The sequence below is a fragment of the Artemia sp. Qi Xiang Cuo genome, chromosome 8 (assembly GCF_049724085.1).
Source record: "Artemia sp. Qi Xiang Cuo chromosome 8, ASM4972408v1, whole genome shotgun sequence".
In the NCBI taxonomy this organism is placed as follows: Eukaryota; Metazoa; Arthropoda; class Branchiopoda; order Anostraca; family Artemiidae; genus Artemia; species Artemia sp. Qi Xiang Cuo.
In genome coordinates, this window is record NC_142801.1 from 76,755,271 (window position 1) to 76,777,803 (window position 22,533).

The following is a 22,533-nucleotide window of genomic DNA, read 5'->3' on the forward strand; positions in this document are numbered from 1 at the left end:
AATATTGCCGATGTTAAAAGCTAGTTTTACTTCAAGATGCACTTCGTTGTGTGGAAAAACATAAACCATATCGTGAGAGATTCGCCGCCGTCAATGTCACTGATCCCCACCAAACCCCCCACCCCCCAAACAGGAAACATCTCCTCAAGATTCTGAAGCAGCAACAGCACAATCAAAGGATAAGGAATTGAATTCAATACTGGCATCAATTGGAAACCTATTGCCATACACCTATCGGGAACAGAGTAAAATAGTATTAACATATCTCATTTTTGAAGGTGGTGATGATTATCAAGTTCAAGTCGATAGCACGGGGAAACAAATTATAATTCAGGGAAAAGTTATAATCTACTCGATTTAATTTGTGATATGGTTTCAAATCGAGGACTTTTATCATTTGACGATAATCTATACGGCTTTCTAAATACATCAAACTTCCTCAGAAGTCTTATTGGCAATAAGCAAATTTTAAAGAAATTAAGGGAATAAAGTGGAGGTGTCAGCCCTCTAACAAAACCATTTAAAAAAGGGAAGAAGAAGAAGGTTTTAAATCAATCTTGGAAAATATTAGCACTCCCAGTAGCAGCAGCAGTAATGATTTGATAACACCAATGATGATGGCTAGACAAAAGCGAAGACGTATTGATATCAACTCAACGTCACAAGCACCACCCTCCAGTGTGCAAAAGCGCAGTGGGCATTACACTACGTGTTTGCGTTCAAAATGGATGAAGTTTTAAAACATGTCTAGGAAAATATTGGTGAAGTGGGAAGTCTAAGTTCCTCATAATACTTTCTAAAGTTGTCTCTGACATCGGTTGCAGCAGCAGCAGCACTTTAAAAAATGCAAAAGAGTATCTAGAAAATGAACCCAATTACACTCTGCATCGGAATCGTAGGCTTCGTGGCAAACAATATCGACAAACTAAAGCCTCTTTCCCTCTGCATACAATGCAAACAGATCTTTTAACTCTAGATGAGATTCAAAGACGGTAAAATACACCCTATAAATATATTCTAGTTGCACAGTGTCTTTAGTCGCTATGCGTATGCCATTCCATTGCGATCAAAGAGAGGTATAAAAGTTGCTCAGGCCTTAGAAAGTATTCTTGACCAAGATAATTATAGAAAAATTGAAAGTGACAACGGTAGCAAATTTGTTAATCTACATATGCAAAAGGTTCTATTAAAATATAATACAAAGCTCTACCATAGTCACAGTCCGATAAAGGCTGCATTGGCTGAAAGAATGATAAGAACGATTCATCTACTAATTTCGAGACACTGTACACTGAAAAATATTGCTGCTTTTATTTATAATTTAGATAAAATCATGCAAATAAATAACCCACGACCTCATCGATCGCTGTCCAGTGTTAGCCCTCAGGAAGTTCATTGCAGTGAAAATACATTTGACACTTTTCTTAAGCAATATTCCATTGAAAAAACAAAAAATGTGAAGAAGCATTTCAATGTTGGCGATATTGTTCGAATTAATATAACCAGTAATATTTTTGAAAAGAGGAATTATTTATGGACCACTGAACTTTTTAAAGTGTCCAAAATCCTAGACACCGAACCCTGGACATACCGTCTGCGAGACACCAAAGATTATGAGATCCTCGGGGTTTTTTATGAATATGAACTAGAAAAAGTTAGAAACAGTAGTGAAATTTATCAAATTTAAAAGATATTAAAGAGCCGTACTTGCAGGGGCAAGAGACAGTTGCTTGTTCGTTGGCTAGCATACAACTTCGATTTTGACTCCTGAGTTTTAGTTGAAGACATTGACAATGCCCAATGATTTCTATGTGACATTCATGCCCAATGTCTCCGATCCTCTCTACAATGATTTGAATAAAACAAGTGATTTTTAGACGAAACTCTCTCCCACTATCAAATTTGACGGCGCATATGAAGTGGCTCTTGTCGACTATATTCTCAAAAATACCTATGATCTCCTGAGAAAAGATCGCAAATATGATATAAAAATTAGACCCTATGATTGGCCGCCAGCCGTTAGCGAACAACATATTATTCAAAATATCAATTGTATGGATTATCCTCATGTTGAATTACCATACGAGGAACCATTTGTATGAATTATTTATCTCGTTCTATCAATAAAAGAGTTTCCGCTCGTAAAAAAAGCTTTTCATTTAAACTATTCAAAGGAAGAGGGCAAGATCTACATTATTTCATCCATTGCCGGTGAAAAGGTTATTCTCAATGATAATCTAAAAGATGTTCTTGGCTTTAACCTCAATATAATCAATTGTAAAAGTGCCGGAAACACTAATGTTATTTTTTCTGACTACCCGCCAGCCTTCTCCACGGACACTTGTATATTTCTCTATGCTTCATTTGTTGAAACACCCAAAGTTGGCAATAGCAATGTCCCCCTTCAACAAGTTTTTGAGCGAAAAACCAATCAAGATCATATTCATCATTACAATATAAAGCACATTCACTATATCCCCGTAAACACTTCATATTTGGAACTCTGTCAGTTAAAACTAAGAACTGAATTAGGTGATCCTCTAGCAATATCAAAAGGTTTGGCTGTGATAACATGCCATTTTCAAAGCATCGTTGTCGGTGTTCAAAACAAGATGTCTAATAGAAAAGTGGTATTCATTTGTCCTGATATTGACTGCTGCGTTAATACTCTTGGCCCAAGACTACTGGTTAATGGATGGACTATTATCTAGGTCGTTCGCCGATGTATGGTTGTTGAAATTGAATTTGGCTTGCTAAGATGTTTCAATCTGTACTACCCCTGAGTAGAAAATATATTGCGTCAGCTGTGACAGATTTCACATCCACCTCAGTATACGATTGGAGCCTTGGTAAGGATTTAAAAAAAAAGTTGGCTTGAAAAAATTAGGTCTTGCGTACAGGCCCCGGGCAGGCACTTGGAACCCTAACAAAGTAGAAAAGATTTAACGAGGTCCGAAACCACCATATCACTATTCTGTCTGTTTATGACGCAAATGCGAAACGCATTACTCCTGTCGAAGAAAAGAAGGAAAAAAACGACACGTACAATAAACATTAGAAGAAGAAGCCCCAGGAAGAGAATTGTTCGATTGAAACTAGATTTCTTTCCATAGAATGAACAATGGCATATTTACCACATAAGGATTCCACATCCTTCAATCACTTTATCTTTAAATCTATTCAATGACGAAAATGTTGATGTGAGTGTAAAACATGGATACTATGAACAATTACATCCACAACAACCGCTATCCGATAATATCCACTTTCTATTTTATTGCAATTAAGTTTAATTTGATGGATATGTCTTCGACATTTATAGATTTACATATGATAGTCAAGAAATCCAACAATGGAATGTCAATTCGAGCTGATGGAATATCCAATGAAAATTGTATATTACATAATTTATTTCGTCAAATCAGTTTCTATATAAATGGCACATTGGTGAGCACAAGCAACAATATCTCAAATTATACAAGCTATATGCAATTCATGTTGATGACACCCAAGTCATACAAGGAATTGAGAGGTACATCCAATGGACATGAATATATTACAGATACTAATAGTACAGATGCACTTAAAAATGCTACAACTAGTGAATTACATCTAGTTGGAAAAATATATAATAGGATATTTAATATACCCCAATGGCTACCACCAAATATTAAAGTAGATATAAAATTGACGCTTGCTCTATCCAATTTCACTTTATGAAAGGAACTTCCTGCCAAACCTTTTGTAACTCTCTCCCTCACCCCAGCAATTCTACATGTACGAAAGCGGCATGTTTATGAGTTCTATCGCTTGGCAGTGGAAAAACTGAGAGCCAGTGGAAATAATATTAAACTGCTTGTTCCTCATACAATCACCCATCAACGTCATATTGCCACAGGCTGGCGCACAATCACTGAATCATCCTTTATCAATGACGAAATTCCATCAAAATTAGCATTGGCATTTGTAAAAAGTGCTAGTGCAATAGGATTGTTGACTGGCTGTCCACATAAATATGAAATGTCTGGACTTTCCTCTCTTGTCTGCAAAGTAGATAGAATCCCACTCTACAATCTATCTTTTGATAAATCCTATAGCACATTGTATGAGTTGACAATGCAAAACCTAGATCATGATTCACAACTATTTGAAAATGGTATAACCGAAGAAATGTTCGCTAAAACACATGGTATCATTGTACTAGACCTGTCTGGTACTCAAGATATGAGTATAGTACGAACGGGGAGTGTGCGTTTAGAGTGTATATTTGCCAGCCCATTACCGGAAAGTATCACACTAATCTCGTTAAATCAATTTGAAACGTATTGGGAAATCACTCCCGAAGGCAGTGTTCTACTAGACCTTGCACCATAAACACCAGTCAAATAATCAATGTATTTAATATGGAACCCCTACATACCCAAGTACAGATCCTATTGTCTAACCTCGGACTTCCTTGGAAAATTCAAGGAGCAAACAATACCCTAATCATTGTTAATAGCAGTCCGTCGACTTTGAATGCCGGCCAATGGCTGTGCATCTGTCAAACAATGAAAACGATTGAATTTTGTGATCCTCTCGGCCTACCTTATACATTCGCACTCCACACATCAACAACTATATTGAAAGCAGTGTGAAAACTATTATTCAAAATCGGAAGAGAGTTCACGATCTAACGACTAAAAGTTACGGTTTTCATTCGCTACTATATTTCATCTTCAGATGTCACGGTTATACTTACAAGCAGTCTCTCAACATTTACGTAGACAATCCATTACTGAACGACTTTATGGTGGAAAATATCCTCTCAGACCTGTATAATATTGATTTTAGTGCTCTACGAGTAAAGTGCTTAAAAATGTATGTGAATTTGTTTATTAATAAAAAATGTATATACACAACAATGTCTTTATTCTTCATTTTAGATTTCTTTTTACCAATGATACTATTTGCATTCATATTGTGAAATTTACGTGTTTCAATTTGTCTATTTGAAGCAATATCACATACAGTGTTTTCAAGTGGTGAATAACATTCGGTAAAAGCCAAATAGAAATCACTAAGTTTTATAGTCATAATAGGCAGTGTTGTCGCGACGATGACGTAGAAACTAAACTGTGTTGTTACCCCAACAATTGAGTCGTAGAGTTGATTCTTCCTCCTAAAATAATTTATAACCATTACGATACAAATCTCGTAGAAATAAACTAAAATCATGTTTAGGTTTCTTCCAGTCATAGCGGGAAAAGCCTTCTTTCACTGATCACACTTGCCACAATGGCAATTGGAGCAAAGTTTCCGTATAGGGTGGGAGTCGCAAATCTCTTCAGACATAAATTACAACCTTTAATTTGTACTGCATATCCTTTCTCTAATTCACACAGATTGCATAGTTTGCAATTTTCATTATATTCATCAGTATCTGCGCAATTCTCAAATGATGACCAAATGCCTAACATGTGCATACATAGCGGAAATATATAAAACATTTTTTTGGTTTCTGATATCAACTTTTTCAGGGTTAAAAAGTGACTGATGTACGTTCGATAAATTCAGAGGGGGGATAGGAGTGAGTGGAAAGAAAGGAGTAACTGTGTGAGGTTACTAAGCCTGTTTTGAGAGAGAGTCATCTACATAGAATCTATGGCAATGTATTCAAAAGTATATCCACAATATTATTCTGCTTTGTTTCAATTAATATATCAGTAAATTGAGTAAATGAATTTGAGTCACGTCGCAAAAGCTTCATACAATAGTAGAATGGGGGAGAATCAGTTTTCATTATATCGTCAAGTATTCCCTGAGAAAATATCTTCCGTTGAAGAGATAACTCGAGAAAATCGTCATCTAGAATCAAATGTTTTTCCATAATCATAAGATTCTACCTATTTCTCTTTTACTCAAACTTATCTATGTTTCAATTCTAACGCTCTTCCTGCTGCCTAACCTAGACTAACCACGATTCGTTCTACTTCAAGAATATTCGATAACCTAAAAAAATCCAACAAAAAGAAAGAGAACATTTTCGATTTTGAAACAATTTTATTGCGTGTGTATAATTACAACAAAAATATATTACACATATACAATTACCGATATAACTTATTGTTCTCTATATACTTCACTATCGCATTTAAAGCACTTTGAAGTCTATTCACATGTGCTATTTAAACTTTTGCAGCGAAGCATAATTGGTCCTCCAATTTAAATTTACTCAATGATATCACGTATCTTGCATATACTTCATCCCATTCAAGACAAAGCCGTGATCCTCTTGTGATTTCTACCGCAATGTTTGGTGCTCTTGTATCATTACTGCTGCTACCAGCTCCACTACCAACTTCTAATAGGGTAAACACTCCACTCATTATTGATATATATATATATATATATATATATATATATATATATATATATATATATATATATATATATATATATATATATATATATATATATATATATATATATATATATATATATATATATATATATATATATATATATATATATATATATATATATATATATATATATATATATATATATATATATATATATATATATATATATATATATATATATATATATATATATATATATATATATATATATATATATATATATATATGTCTTGCTAAATGAATAAACGAGTAAAGTCAAACTGTTCTCACTCCTTGAATTCTATTCTCACACTAATAACAACTATACTGAAAATTCTTCCTTATATTCGTTGCGTCACTCCCAGTCGTATTTCTGGCTCTGTGATTGGCTTAGAAAGAGGATGTGGTCTTGTACTGGTCGTATTGCGGCGCATCTGATTGGTTGTGATCGTGTACTGGTCGTATTCTAGCTCATTGGAGGTCAATGATTTTGTACTGGTAGCGCTATAAACCCTCCCCCTACTCAAACATACTATAAAATAAAAAAATGCACTAAAAAGGCTTTCTATGTCATAATCACCCAACGTTAACAATTTTAACCTTAAAATTTAGGGCTCTTCCCAGCAATAGCCATGTTTTATACTTTTTGTGGCATTTGAGATTAAAGCCTTTTTTCACAAAGTTTTTCTTGCAATAGTTCATATTGCGAGCACAAGTTCAAGCATAGGGAGAAAAATCACACTGTATTTCCATGACGACAAATAGAAGTTCAAATAGGGATAAAATCCTTTTAATCGACAGTGATAAATTTTGCAAAAAAACTAGATATTTTGGTCATATATGCAGTGACCGAAATATCTAGTATTTTTGTGAAATTTTATCACTATCAATTAAATGGATTTTATCCCAATTTGAACTTTTATTTATCAGTATAAGGAGAACGGAATCCATTGCCCAAAATCTTATGTAGCGTAAAAAAATTTCCTGAGAAGGGGATACCTCAGAGATATCTTAGAGGAAAATTCCCCTATTCCGCTCTCTGTACACGTATTTACTCAGGATAAAAGTAATATCTAAATTTTGCATACCTTCTCCAGGGCATTTTTTAGTTGTTCTTCTCCTTTCCACCACGTTATTGCAGCTGGTGGATTAGAGCCAGAAGACTGACAGACAAACTCGTACTCCTTTCCTGCCAAAAGTGGCTTTCCACTTGTCAAAATCTTAGTTGAAGCTGGCGGCACTAAAAACAAACAAAAGAGATCAAGCCCATAGAAGCAGATATGCTTATTATCTTTTAACGAACACTGCAGTTAGCTCAATTATATAGAAAATTATGTAGAATGTATGGTAGAAAGTTAAGCTCAAAGTTAGCTCAATTATGGTAGAAATTTAAGCTCAAAGTTAGCCCAATTATGGTAGAAAGTAGTAGTCGAAGAAAGGCACTTAATCAGGGGGGCAAAAGCAAGGAGCGGGGGCCTCAACTTTTTTGATGAACATGGAGAGAATTTACTTTTTTGTTTTACAAATGTGGCATCTTCCAAACACAACCCCCTCCCAAAAACATTTCTGCGTATGTTTATATACCAAATCATGGTGATTATACTCACATAATGGGCTAATGAAAGAAATCGTAACCCTTGTTGCCCGGTTAATCAGAAAATGGATGATACACGCATGTCATTGGCATAGGTAGGCAACAAACATAATATCAGCTATAGTCCTTTTGCTTATTAAAAATAGTCAGCTCCAATGCTTTATAAAATCTGACTAAAAAGGGGAGGGCCCTGAACCTCTAGCACATATCTTAAATTAATTTAGTAATTAAACAGTCGATAGGTCCCACTTACACTATTTGAGTTTCAGAGGAGACCCTAAAATTCAGAAATAAATTTTTATCTTTTTTTTCAACCGGCATTAACAAGCAGTTGTTTTGATTAAATGTTTATTTTGGCCCCATTGAAGCAGTGAAAATAATATCTAAGAGTCAGAGTCAATTACCATTTTTACAAATAAGAAAAAAAATGAAACATATATAAAAAAATGTAAGGTAACTTGAAAACCAAACAAAACAAATTTACAGTTTTGACCTGCAAGGGCGTATTTTCCTATGGAGTAGGGGAAGTAACTGCCTCACCCAGAACCTATTTTGCCCCCCCCCCCCATCCCCCTCGCTGAAATTTAGTTTCTTCAAAAATCTTTCAAAACTAAGATGAACCTGCATAATTCAAACGTCCGCAGAAACGAGTCAGTTTTCTTTAGTATATAATTGCAATTAGGTACTATATGGCTAATTTTTTAGTTTTCAGTGTCGTTTTACTTAATTTAAGAAAATTAGCCCCAAATTTGTCGCCCCCTCCAGGATTTTGCCAAATTTAAGCCACTGTTGACCAGTCAGTCGACGGATTGGGCTGTAAATCAAAATGTGACAAAATTGCAACACACAACTTTTTAAACCAGCCATTGCGACAGCCTTCGTCTTATGGCGCATTGTAAATTTTACTGCTGTAGCATTAAACTTGTTAAAAAATTTTAGTGGCAATTTTGATTACAAAAGATTACACTGCATAAATCAAGGGTTTGGCTGGCTTTAGATTCACACATTCAGATGTGTTGAATCAAGAAGTACCAGTTTTTGTTTAAAGTAATTACTTTATAATACACGTAATGTAAAATAAGGCTTTGAAGAATAGATTGTTTTAAACCTGTTGGACTAAAGATGTCAAACTCATTTTTCAGAAGAACCTGTTATTCTTTATGACATCAAAGGATGAAAGTTTAGCTAAATACTTTGGTTCAGTTGACAAAAATTTAAATTATATTTCAAACATAAATCAAATATACGTGCAATAAAGGTTACAGTAGATCATATTCAACGCTCTAGCATAGATTTAGTAAAGAGCATTGTGTCACCCCATATGCTGTATGTTTTCTTTTTTCTTCCAGGCATGTCCATACTGGATGGATGATTGTAAACATGAGCAAGGATTAATTCGAGAGTAATATCTAGTTTCCTTGCTAAGTGATGAAAGAGATGAAAGTGATGCATACAAACGTTCTTGCTGCTTCCTGGTACATAAACCCCCACATGTGACATCATGTGAAAATTTCTATTGCACTAAATTGCAAAAAAAAACTGTAATATGCTTTCCTGGGCTACGTGACAAGCATGTTACATTAAATGCACATGTATATTCAGATAAACGAAAAGTAGGCGGGCACTATACCAGCGAAGGGTAAAATTGTCTAAATTTTCGACGAGATATTATGGGTCTACTGATCAAATTGTCAAAAAGCTATAGTGTTCCAATTTTTCAAAAATGGAATTCTTTCGCTTTGGAACTTGAACCATAGCATAGTTCCTGTATGCAAAATGGCAGTAACTTTTGAAATTCACATTCAGCAGATGGCCGGGTAACTTTTTTCCAAATTAATTAAAAAAACTTTCCAAAATTACTATTAAAAAATAAATAAAATCTAAAACAAACAAAGATTAAATAAAAAAAAATAGCGAAAAACTTACAACAAGTAATAATATAAATAAATAAATAGATCTTAAAGCCAGTAATACTTAGATTCAATATGAAAATCATGCTTAAAACGAAAAAATATTTTTCTATTGAAGTAGAAATGAAACTTGAATTAACAAAAATTAAAAAAACAATCAATGCCAACGAACATACAATAGATATTAACGTAAATGAATAAATAAATCTTAAAACGAGTGAAACTTAAGTTGAATATGCAAATCAAGCTTGAAACGAACAAAAATCACTACAAACAAGAGTTTGGGTATCGCATCCTTCTCTCACTGTAAAGTCTAATACCCATTGCGTCATTGGCGCATTATAGAAAACAAATTATATTACAGATATTTTCTTGTACTTAATATTTAAAATAAACATTAAAATTATAGTAAAATTTTGAACTGATGAGCTTTCAGCAATTAATATCATTATGCATCAAATATTCAGTTTAATTATTAGTTCTTTCTAAAGTTGTTCAAGACGAATATAGTTTGGCAACACACAAGAGTTTGGATACTGCCCCCTTCTTTAACTGTAAATAAAAACCAAAAGCCTGCTTCGTCATTGGCGCTTCACTGAAAACGAATTTACGAATATTTTCTTTTCCAGTTCTTACAACATTGAAATTTTAAACAAAATTACAGTGAAAAAAATTCTTGAACTGATGGATCTTTCAAAAATTAATACCATTATATGTCAAATATCCAATTTGATGTTATTTATACTTTCCAAGACTGTACAGTTTTCAATAAAATGCCGATGACACAGTACGAATTAGACTTTTACAGTGAGAGAAGGAGGCGATATCCAAGCTCATGTTTGTAGTGATTTTTGTTCGTTTCAAGCTCAAATTGCATATTAAGTTTCACTCGTAATTTTCATTAAGTTTCACTCGTTTTAAGATTTATTTATTAATTTACATTAATATATATTGTATGTTTGTTTTCATTGATTGTTTATTTAATTTCTGTTCGTTTTAAGTTTCATTTATACTTCAATAGCAAAATATTTTTTTTCGTTTTAAGCTTGATTTGCATATTGCATTTAAGCATTACTCGCTTTAAGATTTATTTATTCATTTATACTATTACTTGTTGTATGTTTTTTTGCTATGATTATTTATTTAATTTCTGGCTGTTTTGAGTTTGAATTTTAACAGGTATTAGTATCTGCTGAGCTTAAGTTTAAAATGGCCTTTACTTTTCTTTGAAAAAATTATTTTTCGGAAAGTTTTTGTTAATATATTTTTGTTCGTTTTTGATTGCAAAAAGTTGAAAGTTTTTAAATATTCCTTATTTCAAAACCAAACATTTTTTAAAAATCAAATATTCATCAAATTGTCAAAACTGATATCAAAGTAACAATATCAAAGTGAAAAAATGGGTTTGCATCAACCTCGGAGTTTTTGTTATCTGATGTTTGAACTATTTTTAACAAATGACTATCTAAAAAATTTTATCAGATGGCTTTGGGGAAAAAAGGGCGTGGGGGGGGGGGCTAATTGCCCTTCGATCTCTTTTTACTCTTTATAAGTGAACTAGAATTTTCTATTTTCAATCAAATGAGCCCTCTCTGAAGTTTATACGAGCATCACTTCTATGAGAACCATTTATACGCCCAGAATATAACTTAAAAAGCTTGTCCCTGGGGGGTTTTATCGGCCCTGCAGTTTTAATATCTGATGTTTGAACTATTTTTAACAAAATCGTCACTGCAAATTTTATCAGATGGGTTTATCCGTTCGATAAACCCACAGGAGTGGATGGCAGGAGGGGCTGATTGCCCTCCCATCTTTTTTACTCTGAGAAAATGAACTAGAACTTTCAATTTCCATTCAAATGATTCCTCTCTGAAGTCTATACGAGCATCCCTTTCATAAAGACCAAATATGGCCAAAGGTTCTAGCTTACAATGTCTGTCCCCCGGACCCTGGGGGGTTTTGTCGACACCAGAGTTTTTGTTACCTGACCTTTGAACTATTTTAAAAAATGGTTATCTAAACATTTGTATCGGATGGATTTGGGAGAAAAAGGGCTTGAGGTGGGCTAGGGGCCCTCTGATCTCTTTTGAATTTTAAAAATTGAACTACAACTTTCAATTTCCATTCAAATAAGCCCTCTCTGAAGTTTATATGAGCATCCCTTCCGTAAAAACCATAAATGCCCTCAGGGCATAAATTGCAACGCCTGCCCCCAGGCCCTGGGTGGTTGTGTCGAGACCGGAGTTTCTTATCATACCTTTGAACTATTTTTAACAAAATGGCTATCTCAAAATTTTTATCAGATGCATTTGGGGGAAAAGGGGCGTGGGGGGATAGTTGTTCTATGATCTCTTTTGACTCTTAAAAACTGAACTAGAACTTTCAATTTCCAATAAATGAGCCCTCTCTCAGGCTTATAAGAGCATCCTTTCCACAACAGCTGTATATGCCCCTCAGGCATAACTTACAACGCCTACCCTGGGCCCTGAAGGATTGTATCGACCCCGGAGTTTTTGTTATATGATCTTAGAACCATTTTGAAAAAATGGCTCTCTCAAAGTTCTTATCGGATGGGTTTGAGGAAAATAGGGCGTGGAGGGGGGCGGGCTTGCTGTCCTCCAATCTCTTTTTACTCTTAAAAAGTGAATGAGAACTTTCAATTTCCAATCATATGAGCCCTCTCCGAAGTTTATACGAGCATCCCTTCCATAAGAACTATATATGCCCCTAGAGCATTACTTACAACACCTGCCTCTGGGTCCCAGGTGGGGTTATGCATACCCCGGACTTTTCATTATATGATCTTTGAACTATTTTTTAAAAAAATGGCTTCCTCAAAGTTCTTATCGGATGGGTTTGAGGAAAAAAGGGCATGGAGGGAGGGGAATAGTTGCTTTCCGATATCTTTTGACTCTTTAAAAGTCAAATAGAACTTTCAATTTCCAATCAAATGAGCCTTCTCTGAAGTTTTTACGAGCCTACCTTCCGTAAGAACCATAAATACCCCCAGAACAATACTTATAACACCTGCCCCGGGTCCTGGGGGGGGTTGTGTCGACACAGGAGTTTTCTTTATCTGACCTTTGCACTATTTTTAACGAAATGGCCAAACTTAAAGGGGTTTTTGTTATATGATCTTTGAATTATTTTTATCAAAATAGCTACCACAAATTTTTTATAAGATGTATTTGGAGGAAAAGGGCTTTTGGGGGCTAGTTGCCCTCCGATCACTTTTGAATCTCAAAAAGGGCACTAAAACTATCGATTTCCAATCGAATGAGCCCCCTTCGAAGTTTATATGACGACCTCTTCTATATGAAGTGCCACTGGGAAAAATAAATGGAGCGTGGGGGGAGGCTGGCTGCCCTCTGATCACTTTTGACTCTTGAAAAGTGAATTACAACTTTCAATTTCCAATCAAATGAGCCCTCTGTGAGTTTTGTACGAACATCCCTTCCATAACAACCATATATACCCCAGGGCACAACTTACAACGCCTATCCCCAGGCCCTGGGGGGGGGGGCTCTGTCGACACCGGAATTTTTGTTATCTTAGCTTTGAAATATTTTTAACAAAATGTCTATCTCAAAATGTTTATCAGATATATTTAGGGCGTAGAAGGGGGAGGGAGTAGTTACCCTTCGATCTCTTTTGGCTCTTAAAAAGTGAACGAGAACTTTCAATTTCCAATCAAATGAGCACTCTCCAAAGTTCTGACTCTTAAGAGGTGAACTCGAACTTTCACTTTCCAATCAAATGAGTCCTTTCTGAAATTTATACGAGCATCCCTTTCATAATGAACCATATATGCCCCAGGGTATAACTAAAAACGCCTTCACCCGGGCCCTGGGGGGGTTTCGTTGACACCTGAGTTTTTAATATCTGACTTTCGAACAATTTTTAACTTAATGGCTATCTTAAAATTTTTATCGGATACATTTGGGGAAACATGGGCGTGGGAGGAGGGGTAGTTGCCCTCAATCGCTTTTGACTCTCAAAAACTCAACTAGAACTTTCAATTTCCAATCAAATGAGCCCTCTCTGAATGTTTTACGGGTATCCCTTCCATAAGAAGCATATACTCCTCAAGGGCATAACTTACAATGCCCGCCCTTGGGCCCTGGGGGGCTGTTTTGACCCCAGAGTTTTCGTTATATCATCTTTGAACTATTTTTTAAAGATAGCCATCTCAAAGTTTTTTTCCGATGGGTTTGAGAAAAAAAGGCGTGGAGGAGCGTTGAGGCGGGGGGGGGGGGGGGGCTAGGTTCCCTCAAATCTCTTTTGACATTTAAAAGGTGAACTAGAACTTTCAATACCCAATCAAATGAGCCCTTTTTGAAGTTTATACGAGCATCCCTTCCATAAGAACCAAATATGCCCCCAGCGCATATCTTACAACGCCTGCCCCCCGGGGGGTTTTGTCAACACCGGAGTTTTTGTTATATGATCATTGAACTATTTTTCGAAAAATAGCTATCTCAAAATTTTTATCAGATTCATTTGGGGAAAAGGGCGCGGGGAGGGAGGGGGGCAGGTTACCCTCCGATTTCTTTTGAGGCTTAAAGAGTGAACTAGAACTTTCAATTTCCAATCAAATGAGCATTCCCTGAAGTTTATATGAGTATTCATTCCATAAAAACCATATATGCCCCCAGGGCGTAAATTATAACCCTTGCCCTGAAGACTGTGGGGGGAGTGTCCGGCTCAAACATATAATATCCAGAACTTTCAGCTACATTGAGTAAAAAAGTTATCTCAAAATTTTGATTGGATGTGTTTGGGGTAATGGTGGGCGTGGAAGGGGTGTTAGTTGCCATTCAATCACTTTCGACTATTAAAAAGGGCACTAGCCATTTAAATTTACAATCTAATGAGCCCTTTTTGAAGTTTCTACGATAGCGCTTTCTATAAAAAAAAAACTTATATGCCCCCAAGGCATAACTTAAAACCCTTGCCCTGAAGGCTGTGGCGGGGGGGGGGGGTCATCCTCAAATATCTAATTTTCAGAAGTTTCAACTATATTGAACAAAAGGGCTATCTCAAAATTTTCATTGGATGTGTTTGGGGAAAACATGGGCGTGACAGGAGGGTCAGTTGCCCTCCAATCACTTTCGACTATTAAAAAGGGCAACGGCCCTTTGAATTTCCAATCGAATGAGCTCTTTTGAAGTTTCTACGAAAAAGCTTTTTATAAAAGCCCCCAGACCACAACTTACAACCCATGCCCTGAGGGCTGTGGGGGGAGTGTCCTCCTCAAAAACATAATTTCTACCTGGAAATGAACTGCTTAGAACAAAATGGCTATCTCAATATTCTGATTGGATGTGTTTGGGGAAAAAATGGCCGTGGAAGGGGTGTTAGTTACATTCCAGTCACTTTTGACCCATAAAAAGGGCACTAGAACTCTCAATTTCCAATCGAATGTGCACCCTTTGAAGTTTATAACACGACCCCTTCCATATAAAGTGCCTCTGGGAAAAAAAAATAAAAAAAAATAATTTTTTATTATTATTATAAATTATAATTTATTATTTGGGGTTCTGTCGATACCAGAGGTTTTGTTATATGATCTTTGAACAATTTTTAGCACAATAGTTATCTGAAAATTTTTATCTTTTGCATTTGGAAAAAAAAGAGCTTGGGGGAGGGCTGGTTACCCTCACATATCTTTTGACGCTTAAAAATTGAATTAGAACTTTCAATTTCCAATCAAAGCCCTCTCTGAAGTTTATACGAGCATTCCTTCCATAAGAACCAAATATGCCCCCAAGGCATAAGTGTCCTTCTCAAAGATATAATTTCCAGAACTTTCAACTAAGTTGAAGAAAGTGGCTATCTCAAAATTTTGATTTAATGTGTTTGGGGAAATGGTGGGCGTGGAAGGGGTGTTAGTTACCTTCCACTCACTTTCGACTATTAAAAAGGACACTAGGCATTTAAATTTCCAATCGAATGAGCCTTTTTGAAGTTTCTACGACAACGCTTTCTATAAGAACCTTCCTTATATGCTCTTATGGCATAACTTAGAACTCTTGCCCTGAGGGCTGTGGAAGGTTTCTCATCCTCAAAGACCTAATTTCCAGAATTTCCAACTACGTTGAAAAAAATAGCTATCTCAAAATTTTGATTGGATGTGTTTGGGGAAAGGGTAGGCGTGAGAGGGGGGGGTTAGTTGCCCTCCAATCACTTTCGTCTATTAAGAAGGGCACTAGACCTTTGAATTTCCAATCGAATGAGCTCTTTTCGAAGTTTCTACGACAAAGATTTCTATAAAAAGCTTATATGCCCCCAGGGCATGACTTGCAACCCTTAACCAGAGGGCTGTGGGGGGAGTGTCTTCCTCAAAAACATAATTTCTATCAGAAAATCAACTACGTAGAACAGAATGGCTATATCAAAATTTTGATTCGATTTGTTTGGGGAAATGGTGGGCTTGGAAGGGGTGTTAGTTGCCTTCCAAAAAAATTTGACCCTTAAAAAGGCACTAGAGCTCTCGATTTCCGATCGAATGAGCCCCCTTTGAAGTTTTAAACGACGACTCCTTCCATGTGAAGTGCCTCTGGGAAAAAATTAATAAATAATAATAAAACGTTGGAGTCGTATGGCCTTTACTATAGGCAACGCTATAGCGTCGCCTCTGATAATGAGGAGTTTATTTCTACGTCAGAAGTTCAGCTTAACTAAAATTTAATGTAGCTGAACCAAGGTATTAGTTTATCATATTGTATAAATTAGACTGGAAAAATTACTGTTTTCGAAATTTTTGAGGTAAAATTCGAATTGGCAATCATTCTTTCTTAGATTACCCTGTTTGTAGCTTATAATGGGTATGCGATAAGAACAATCTTATGCTATCTTCATGACCATGAATTAACAGAAGGTTTCTTCTACTTGACAAATTTTCTCTCGAGAAATAATGTTGACAAGAATTTATGCTGGTGACAAGATTGCTTACACGCTATAAATCATCGGAATACTTGTTGTTTTTTTTTTTTTTTTTTTTTTTTTTTTAATGAAAGATAAATATGGCAGACCAGCCCACAATCAGCATGTTTTAATGTTTTTAATTCTCAAGACATTAACTCAATCGATAGGAAATTTCTGAGTTCACCAAAGCAAAGGTAGCTTATCTTGGAAAAAGACGATTAGAACTCTCCACCACTGCTCCAGCAAGAAGCTACTCCTTCCAAGTGACCAAAAGTGCCAAACCCAGACCAAACCAGTACTGTTACGGCCTTATCTGGCCTACGTTCGGCCATTTTACAAAAAAAAGAACAGAACAAGGCCCAGGAAGTTCAAAATGGATCAAGTTTTGAAACATGTTTATAGGAATATTGGTGAAGTGGGAAGTTTAAGCTCTCCCACTACAATTTTTCAAGTGCTGGAGTTTAAAAGAAGCTAGTGGCAGAGTATTCACAAAAGATGCTCAGCTACACTCTTCATCAAAATCATAGATTTTGCGGTAATCATTATCGAAAAATTACAGCCCTTTTCCTGCTGCATATATTGCAAGCAGGTCTTACAGCTCAACCAGAATGTAATAGTCACCCTTGAAGTCTTCACTGTCAAATTCGAAGCTGGTTCAAAGTTGGTGGGAGTCTCGTCTTCAAAATCCATACTGGAGTCTGAAGAGTCGTTGCATACATCTACGCTAGAAGTGTCATTTCAATTGCGACTCTTGTTACAAGGCATAGGCCTAAGCCTTTCACTTTTTAACCTTTTTGTTTTTCGACTTCACTTTTCCCAGGTCTAGGGCTTTCTTGGCAGGGGCAGCATTTATTTCGGCAGTGATGCGTTCTGTCATAAGGTATTAGGGATCACTTCTGATTTTTTTGATTTTTTTCGCGTTAATTTTTTGTGGTTAGCTTTTCAAGAATGGGTTCATATCGACGATCTCTTTGAACGAATCGTCAGCTAATTTTTGATCCTCATTTGGAGACGGAACCTGTGCTACTTCAATATCAGTGTCTATGCTAAAGGAGGAGTCAAAATGTCCAACAGGATCTGCGCTTGGCATAGAAACTTCATTGGTAGATGCTTCACTAGATGTGATTGGCGATCTGTCTTAAACATACGACGAGTGGAACGCATAATCCTTGACGACATTTCTTCTTGCTGGGTATATCCTGCTTTTTCTGAACCCACTGATGATATTTCCGCTAGTGAAAGTCTTCAGATATGGTTACCCCAGCAGTTTGGAAGTTTGGCATCGATATAGTTTTGCAAATACCGGCAGTCATAAAAGTTGCAGCATCCTGGTTGTAGTAGGGATTCAGTGACCCCATGACTGTCCTGATTAAAGGTTGTAGTTTGTAAGTAGTGTTTGATGCCCAGTTTGCAGTACACCACTAATACCATTATCCAAATCAGGCAATCCAGTGGTGAATCGGCTTATGTGGTTGTCTAGTGCCAGAAGTATAGATAACTGTTCAAAGGGTTTGACATAATTGATACAATTCTGCAAGTAAAGTCGAAAAAGGGATACAGTCGTCCAGCTGGAAGGGTTTCCTGAGACAGTTGTGATGACTCCCAGTCGAGCTCTCTTGAGTAAAGTTTTCGGGCACTGTGCAAAACAGGCAAAGGAGAGATTGTGCTGTCACTGGCAGTAAAACCAGCACAAACCGTGGTCAACTAACCTTTTCCCGCAGACGTAACTTTCCCTACTTGCTTTTGGCCTCGCCGTGCAATGATTTTACCAGGATTATGGACAGACGTCAGACCCGACTCGTTTACATTCCAGATGTCTTGCGTTCTGAACTTGTATTTATCTAAGACCTGCTCCAGGTTTTCCGAGAAAGTTCTTAGAGCAGGATGGTTGAAAGTAGTCTCCCGTCTTAGGATGTTACCTTCTGACGTTCTTAATGAAAGCGATTTATGGCGAGCCGTAAACCTATGATGCCAATCCTCGCCTCCAATGCCTTCACTGTCTCTACTAGCTTCGCATTTTCAGTTGTCTGGTTTTTTTATACCCTTAGTAATGGCATAGCCGTATGCAAGTCTAAACGCTTTCTATGTCAACTATCGGTTTCAAGTAAGTTTCTAATCCTTTTTCTGTATCATCAGTAAATATTTGTCTAGTGTTTTAAACTGGTGTAAAAAAAACTCAGGTCAGGACTTTCTGGATGAATATTTAGCTGCTCAATTTTTTTTTTCAAGTACTCTTGTAGGGTTCCTCTAGGGACGCCCAAAGCACTAAGACAAAATAAATGCTGCTTTTGTAACTTCTGGATCCCAACCTCCTTTCATTCTTTTCTCCTCTTTCTTACTTCCAATTATTTTACCGTTAATGCAATTTACCTGAAAAATATACTTTTAGTTTACCTACCGTTTTGACAGGGTTAAATAACGCCAGAACTAATCAGGTGTTGGGTACTGAGCTTACCTGCAACCTTAAAATGTGCTGTTAACTCTATTTTTTTAAGCATAGTCTACCTTCGGACGCCTTGATTTTGCATCGCGAGCCTGCCATGGACATTGTGATCAAACTTTGGAATTCATCATCTTGTAGAATGAATAAATGCCAGCAGCAAAGGAGTGGAGATGGTGTGCCTTGGGAAACCCCAAAGATGGGCAGAAAATAAATGAATACAATGTGAGTTTACGCCATATCAAGTATTTGTAGCAATTCGTAGAGCTTCAAGCAGTATTTGAACAAAATTCAGGATTTACTCACCATAAAACACGGTTCAGTCTAATATGTTTTAAAAAAATTTTAAATCAATAGCAGCCACTAAAAACCACTGTCACTTGGTGCAGCTTTTGCAATCACCAAAGGTGTCCATCTATTTTTAAATTGCGATTATTTCCCTTGTCTGAATGTGTGTCGTGCCGATCGTGCACCTGTTTTCATTTCTTTTTTTCTCTTTTTTCTGTGAGTGTACTTACGATTTGTGGGAAAAACACAATTCAAACTACACATTCAATTTTTCGGGAAAAATACACAAATGTGCTTTAAAAATTGCAAGCCTGATACAAATAAATAGCAGCTATTTTGCCCTTATCTAAGATAACTTTTGGTACTGGTACTCTTTCAAATAATCAGCAAAATTTCATGAATTGCTGCAAAATTTCACGGGACGTTTTTAATGCCCTCCATTTCTAACAATTACCTATTCATTGAGTCCTGAGCACGTATTCTCGCATGCGTTGGACATTTTATCGCATAGAGATGTGCTTTCTTCACAAAATACTCGTAAACAATACTTTGCAACCAAAAAAATCGCTGCAGTTTTCCATAACACTCAGTATATGTGAAATAAGGGTACCGTACAGAACGTATCAAGATTGTGGTAACACTGAGTGAAATCATTGAATATGAATCTAATCATTGATTCTGAGTGAATATTTTACCTTGTCCACGGTTTTGCATAAGGTAAGATATTTATTTTAAAAAAAATTGCTATCACAAGCCCAAAAGGGCAAAATTTAAGTTTTGGGGCAAATAAATATGAACAGGCAACAAAAACTAAAAGACTGATAGAAGAATGCCGATCATTAGTTCTTTTTAGTAATCTTAGTTATTATGGTAATTTGTTGTTATTTGTTGTTGTTGTTGATGGTTTTACAAGCAAAAACCACATTGCTCGAAATAAAAATTGTTTTCAGCAAAGCCCAAAGACGCTCTCGCCTTTAAAAGCCTTAGGGGCGTTAGCCCTAATCATGTTTGTGGTAATTTCTGTTCGTTTTTTTTTACTTGGTAATTCATTGTAATTTCTTTTGGTTTTTGGATAGTAATTTTAATCTGATAGTAGTTTTTATTTCATTTAAGTTCGAATTTTTATTTGACTTTAACAGTTTTCTTTGGATTTTTTTTTAATCTATGTTTTTAAAACACATCTCTGAACAACCCAACTCTGCTTAAGTTTACAGTAAATGAAGAGGGGGAAACGTGGGAGCTATAGGAAAGCAGGCTTTATTTACTGCTGTATTCATTGGCTATTATCCCAGGTTTAAACAAAAACATATCGCTGCCATAGACTATATTCGTAAACTGAATCAATGAAAAAATTTAATTGCCGTTATATTAATATAGGAATGTCCCTTTTACGACTGTTGCTGGTTTCGAGTTAAAAATTTGCAATATAATTGCATAGATTTATTACCTGAAGAGATACCAGCTAAAAGAGAAAACGCATTGCATCACGCGATCAAGTAAAGACTACGAGAAATCTAACAAGAATGTTGGCAATAAAACTTTTATTAAGAGGCTGATTTATATACACCCACTCGTCAAAACTTTGGTTGAATGGAAAAGAAAAACAGATACCTGTACTGACGACACCAAGAAAAAAGCACAAGAAGATTGCCAAAACGTAAGCTGCGTGTATTATAAATTAATAACTCTATGGGCTGCTTCTTTTGAGTACGGTAAACTACATGCAGTGAAAGTTGTTTTTAACAAGTTTTTGAAGATTGTACCAATATTTCCTTTAAATTTCCCACAGCATTTTCTGTTAGACCATAAACGGCTCATTAACATGCTAAATGGTATCCAACTACTCAGTACATAGTAGCTCTTCTTGGCAAACGTTTTGAATTTGGCAAGCTTTGGCAAAAATCAAGAAATGCAGTTGAGCACTACCTACGAAATCACTAGTGGTCAACTAACTGCGTAGCACAAGAATGTGCATTATGTACTGTAGGATTATTTGTACTATGCGTTTACATGCATAAGAATATTTTGACTCAATGGTAAGCAGAAGCACATTAAGATCTTCAAACAATATTTAAGTTTGTTTATCAGATTTATAACATAATGTTTTATCACTTTAAACTGCCAATAGCTTGAAACCATACACATTTTGCAGCTATGATCTTCATCATATTATTGATAAATGTCATCATTTTAGAAGTGGCGCTGAAAACGGAGGGAAAGTCTTCACCAATACATTTATTTAATGCGTTGTTTTTGAAGTTTAAGCCAAAAGTTCAAGAGGTATGTGCATAAACGGGGCATCAAATAGTTTTTAATTCTGGCAAGATCTAAATACCTTCAGTGAAGCTTCTAACTCTAAAATAATACGAAATTGAAACTGAAGGCTTCTGCTACTGCTACTACTAACAAGCCACAGTAGCACCTATCTGACTTAGGCCAGCATGGCTGCGTACACTCCTCTTCACCCCAATCTGTCCAAAACTTGACTTCTTACCCCCTCCCATGAAGCTCTAATTTTCTTTAAACATTTCTTATGACCTCTTCCCACAAAATTTGGGGACAACCTACTTTTCGTTGGGTCCCAGAAAGGATGGCTGAAAAGCCCAATCTCTGTCAATCGAGACTATATTTATTATCAACAACACAATAGCTAAGGATCCTTAAGTTGGATTTGATGGAAGCTGATCCTCGGCCATGAGTAGTAGTAGTTTACACAGGGAGGAAGGGGACATTCTTGATGACAAATATACCAAAAGGAAAAGTACACACCAAATTCAGAGATTTGTGGTGAGTCCACTCAGCATCCCTGGTCTGTGGGGCTAATACGAATAAAAAGAAATAACCAAGATATTTGGACTTTTTTCTTCTAAGAAATTGATTTGAAAATTAGTACATATGAACATTTTGATTATACAATCAATAGCCGCCTTAAAAAAAAAAAAAAAAAAAAAAAAAAAAAAAAAACTGAAAATAAACATTAAGTGATAAAAC

General features: G+C 35.9%; 1 protein-coding gene across 1 annotated transcript in view; it reads right to left on the bottom strand.

Moving 5' to 3' along the window:
* The window catches only part of LOC148949806 (B-cell receptor CD22-like), a 392,914-nt gene that overhangs the window by 161,558 nt on the left and 208,823 nt on the right, over positions 1 to 22,533 (bottom strand). The window contains exon 6 of the mRNA XM_089093108.1: positions 7,472 to 7,623. Within this exon, the coding sequence (XP_088949234.1) occupies positions 7,472 to 7,623 (152 nt within the window). The remainder of the gene's footprint in view (positions 1 to 7,471; positions 7,624 to 22,533) is intronic.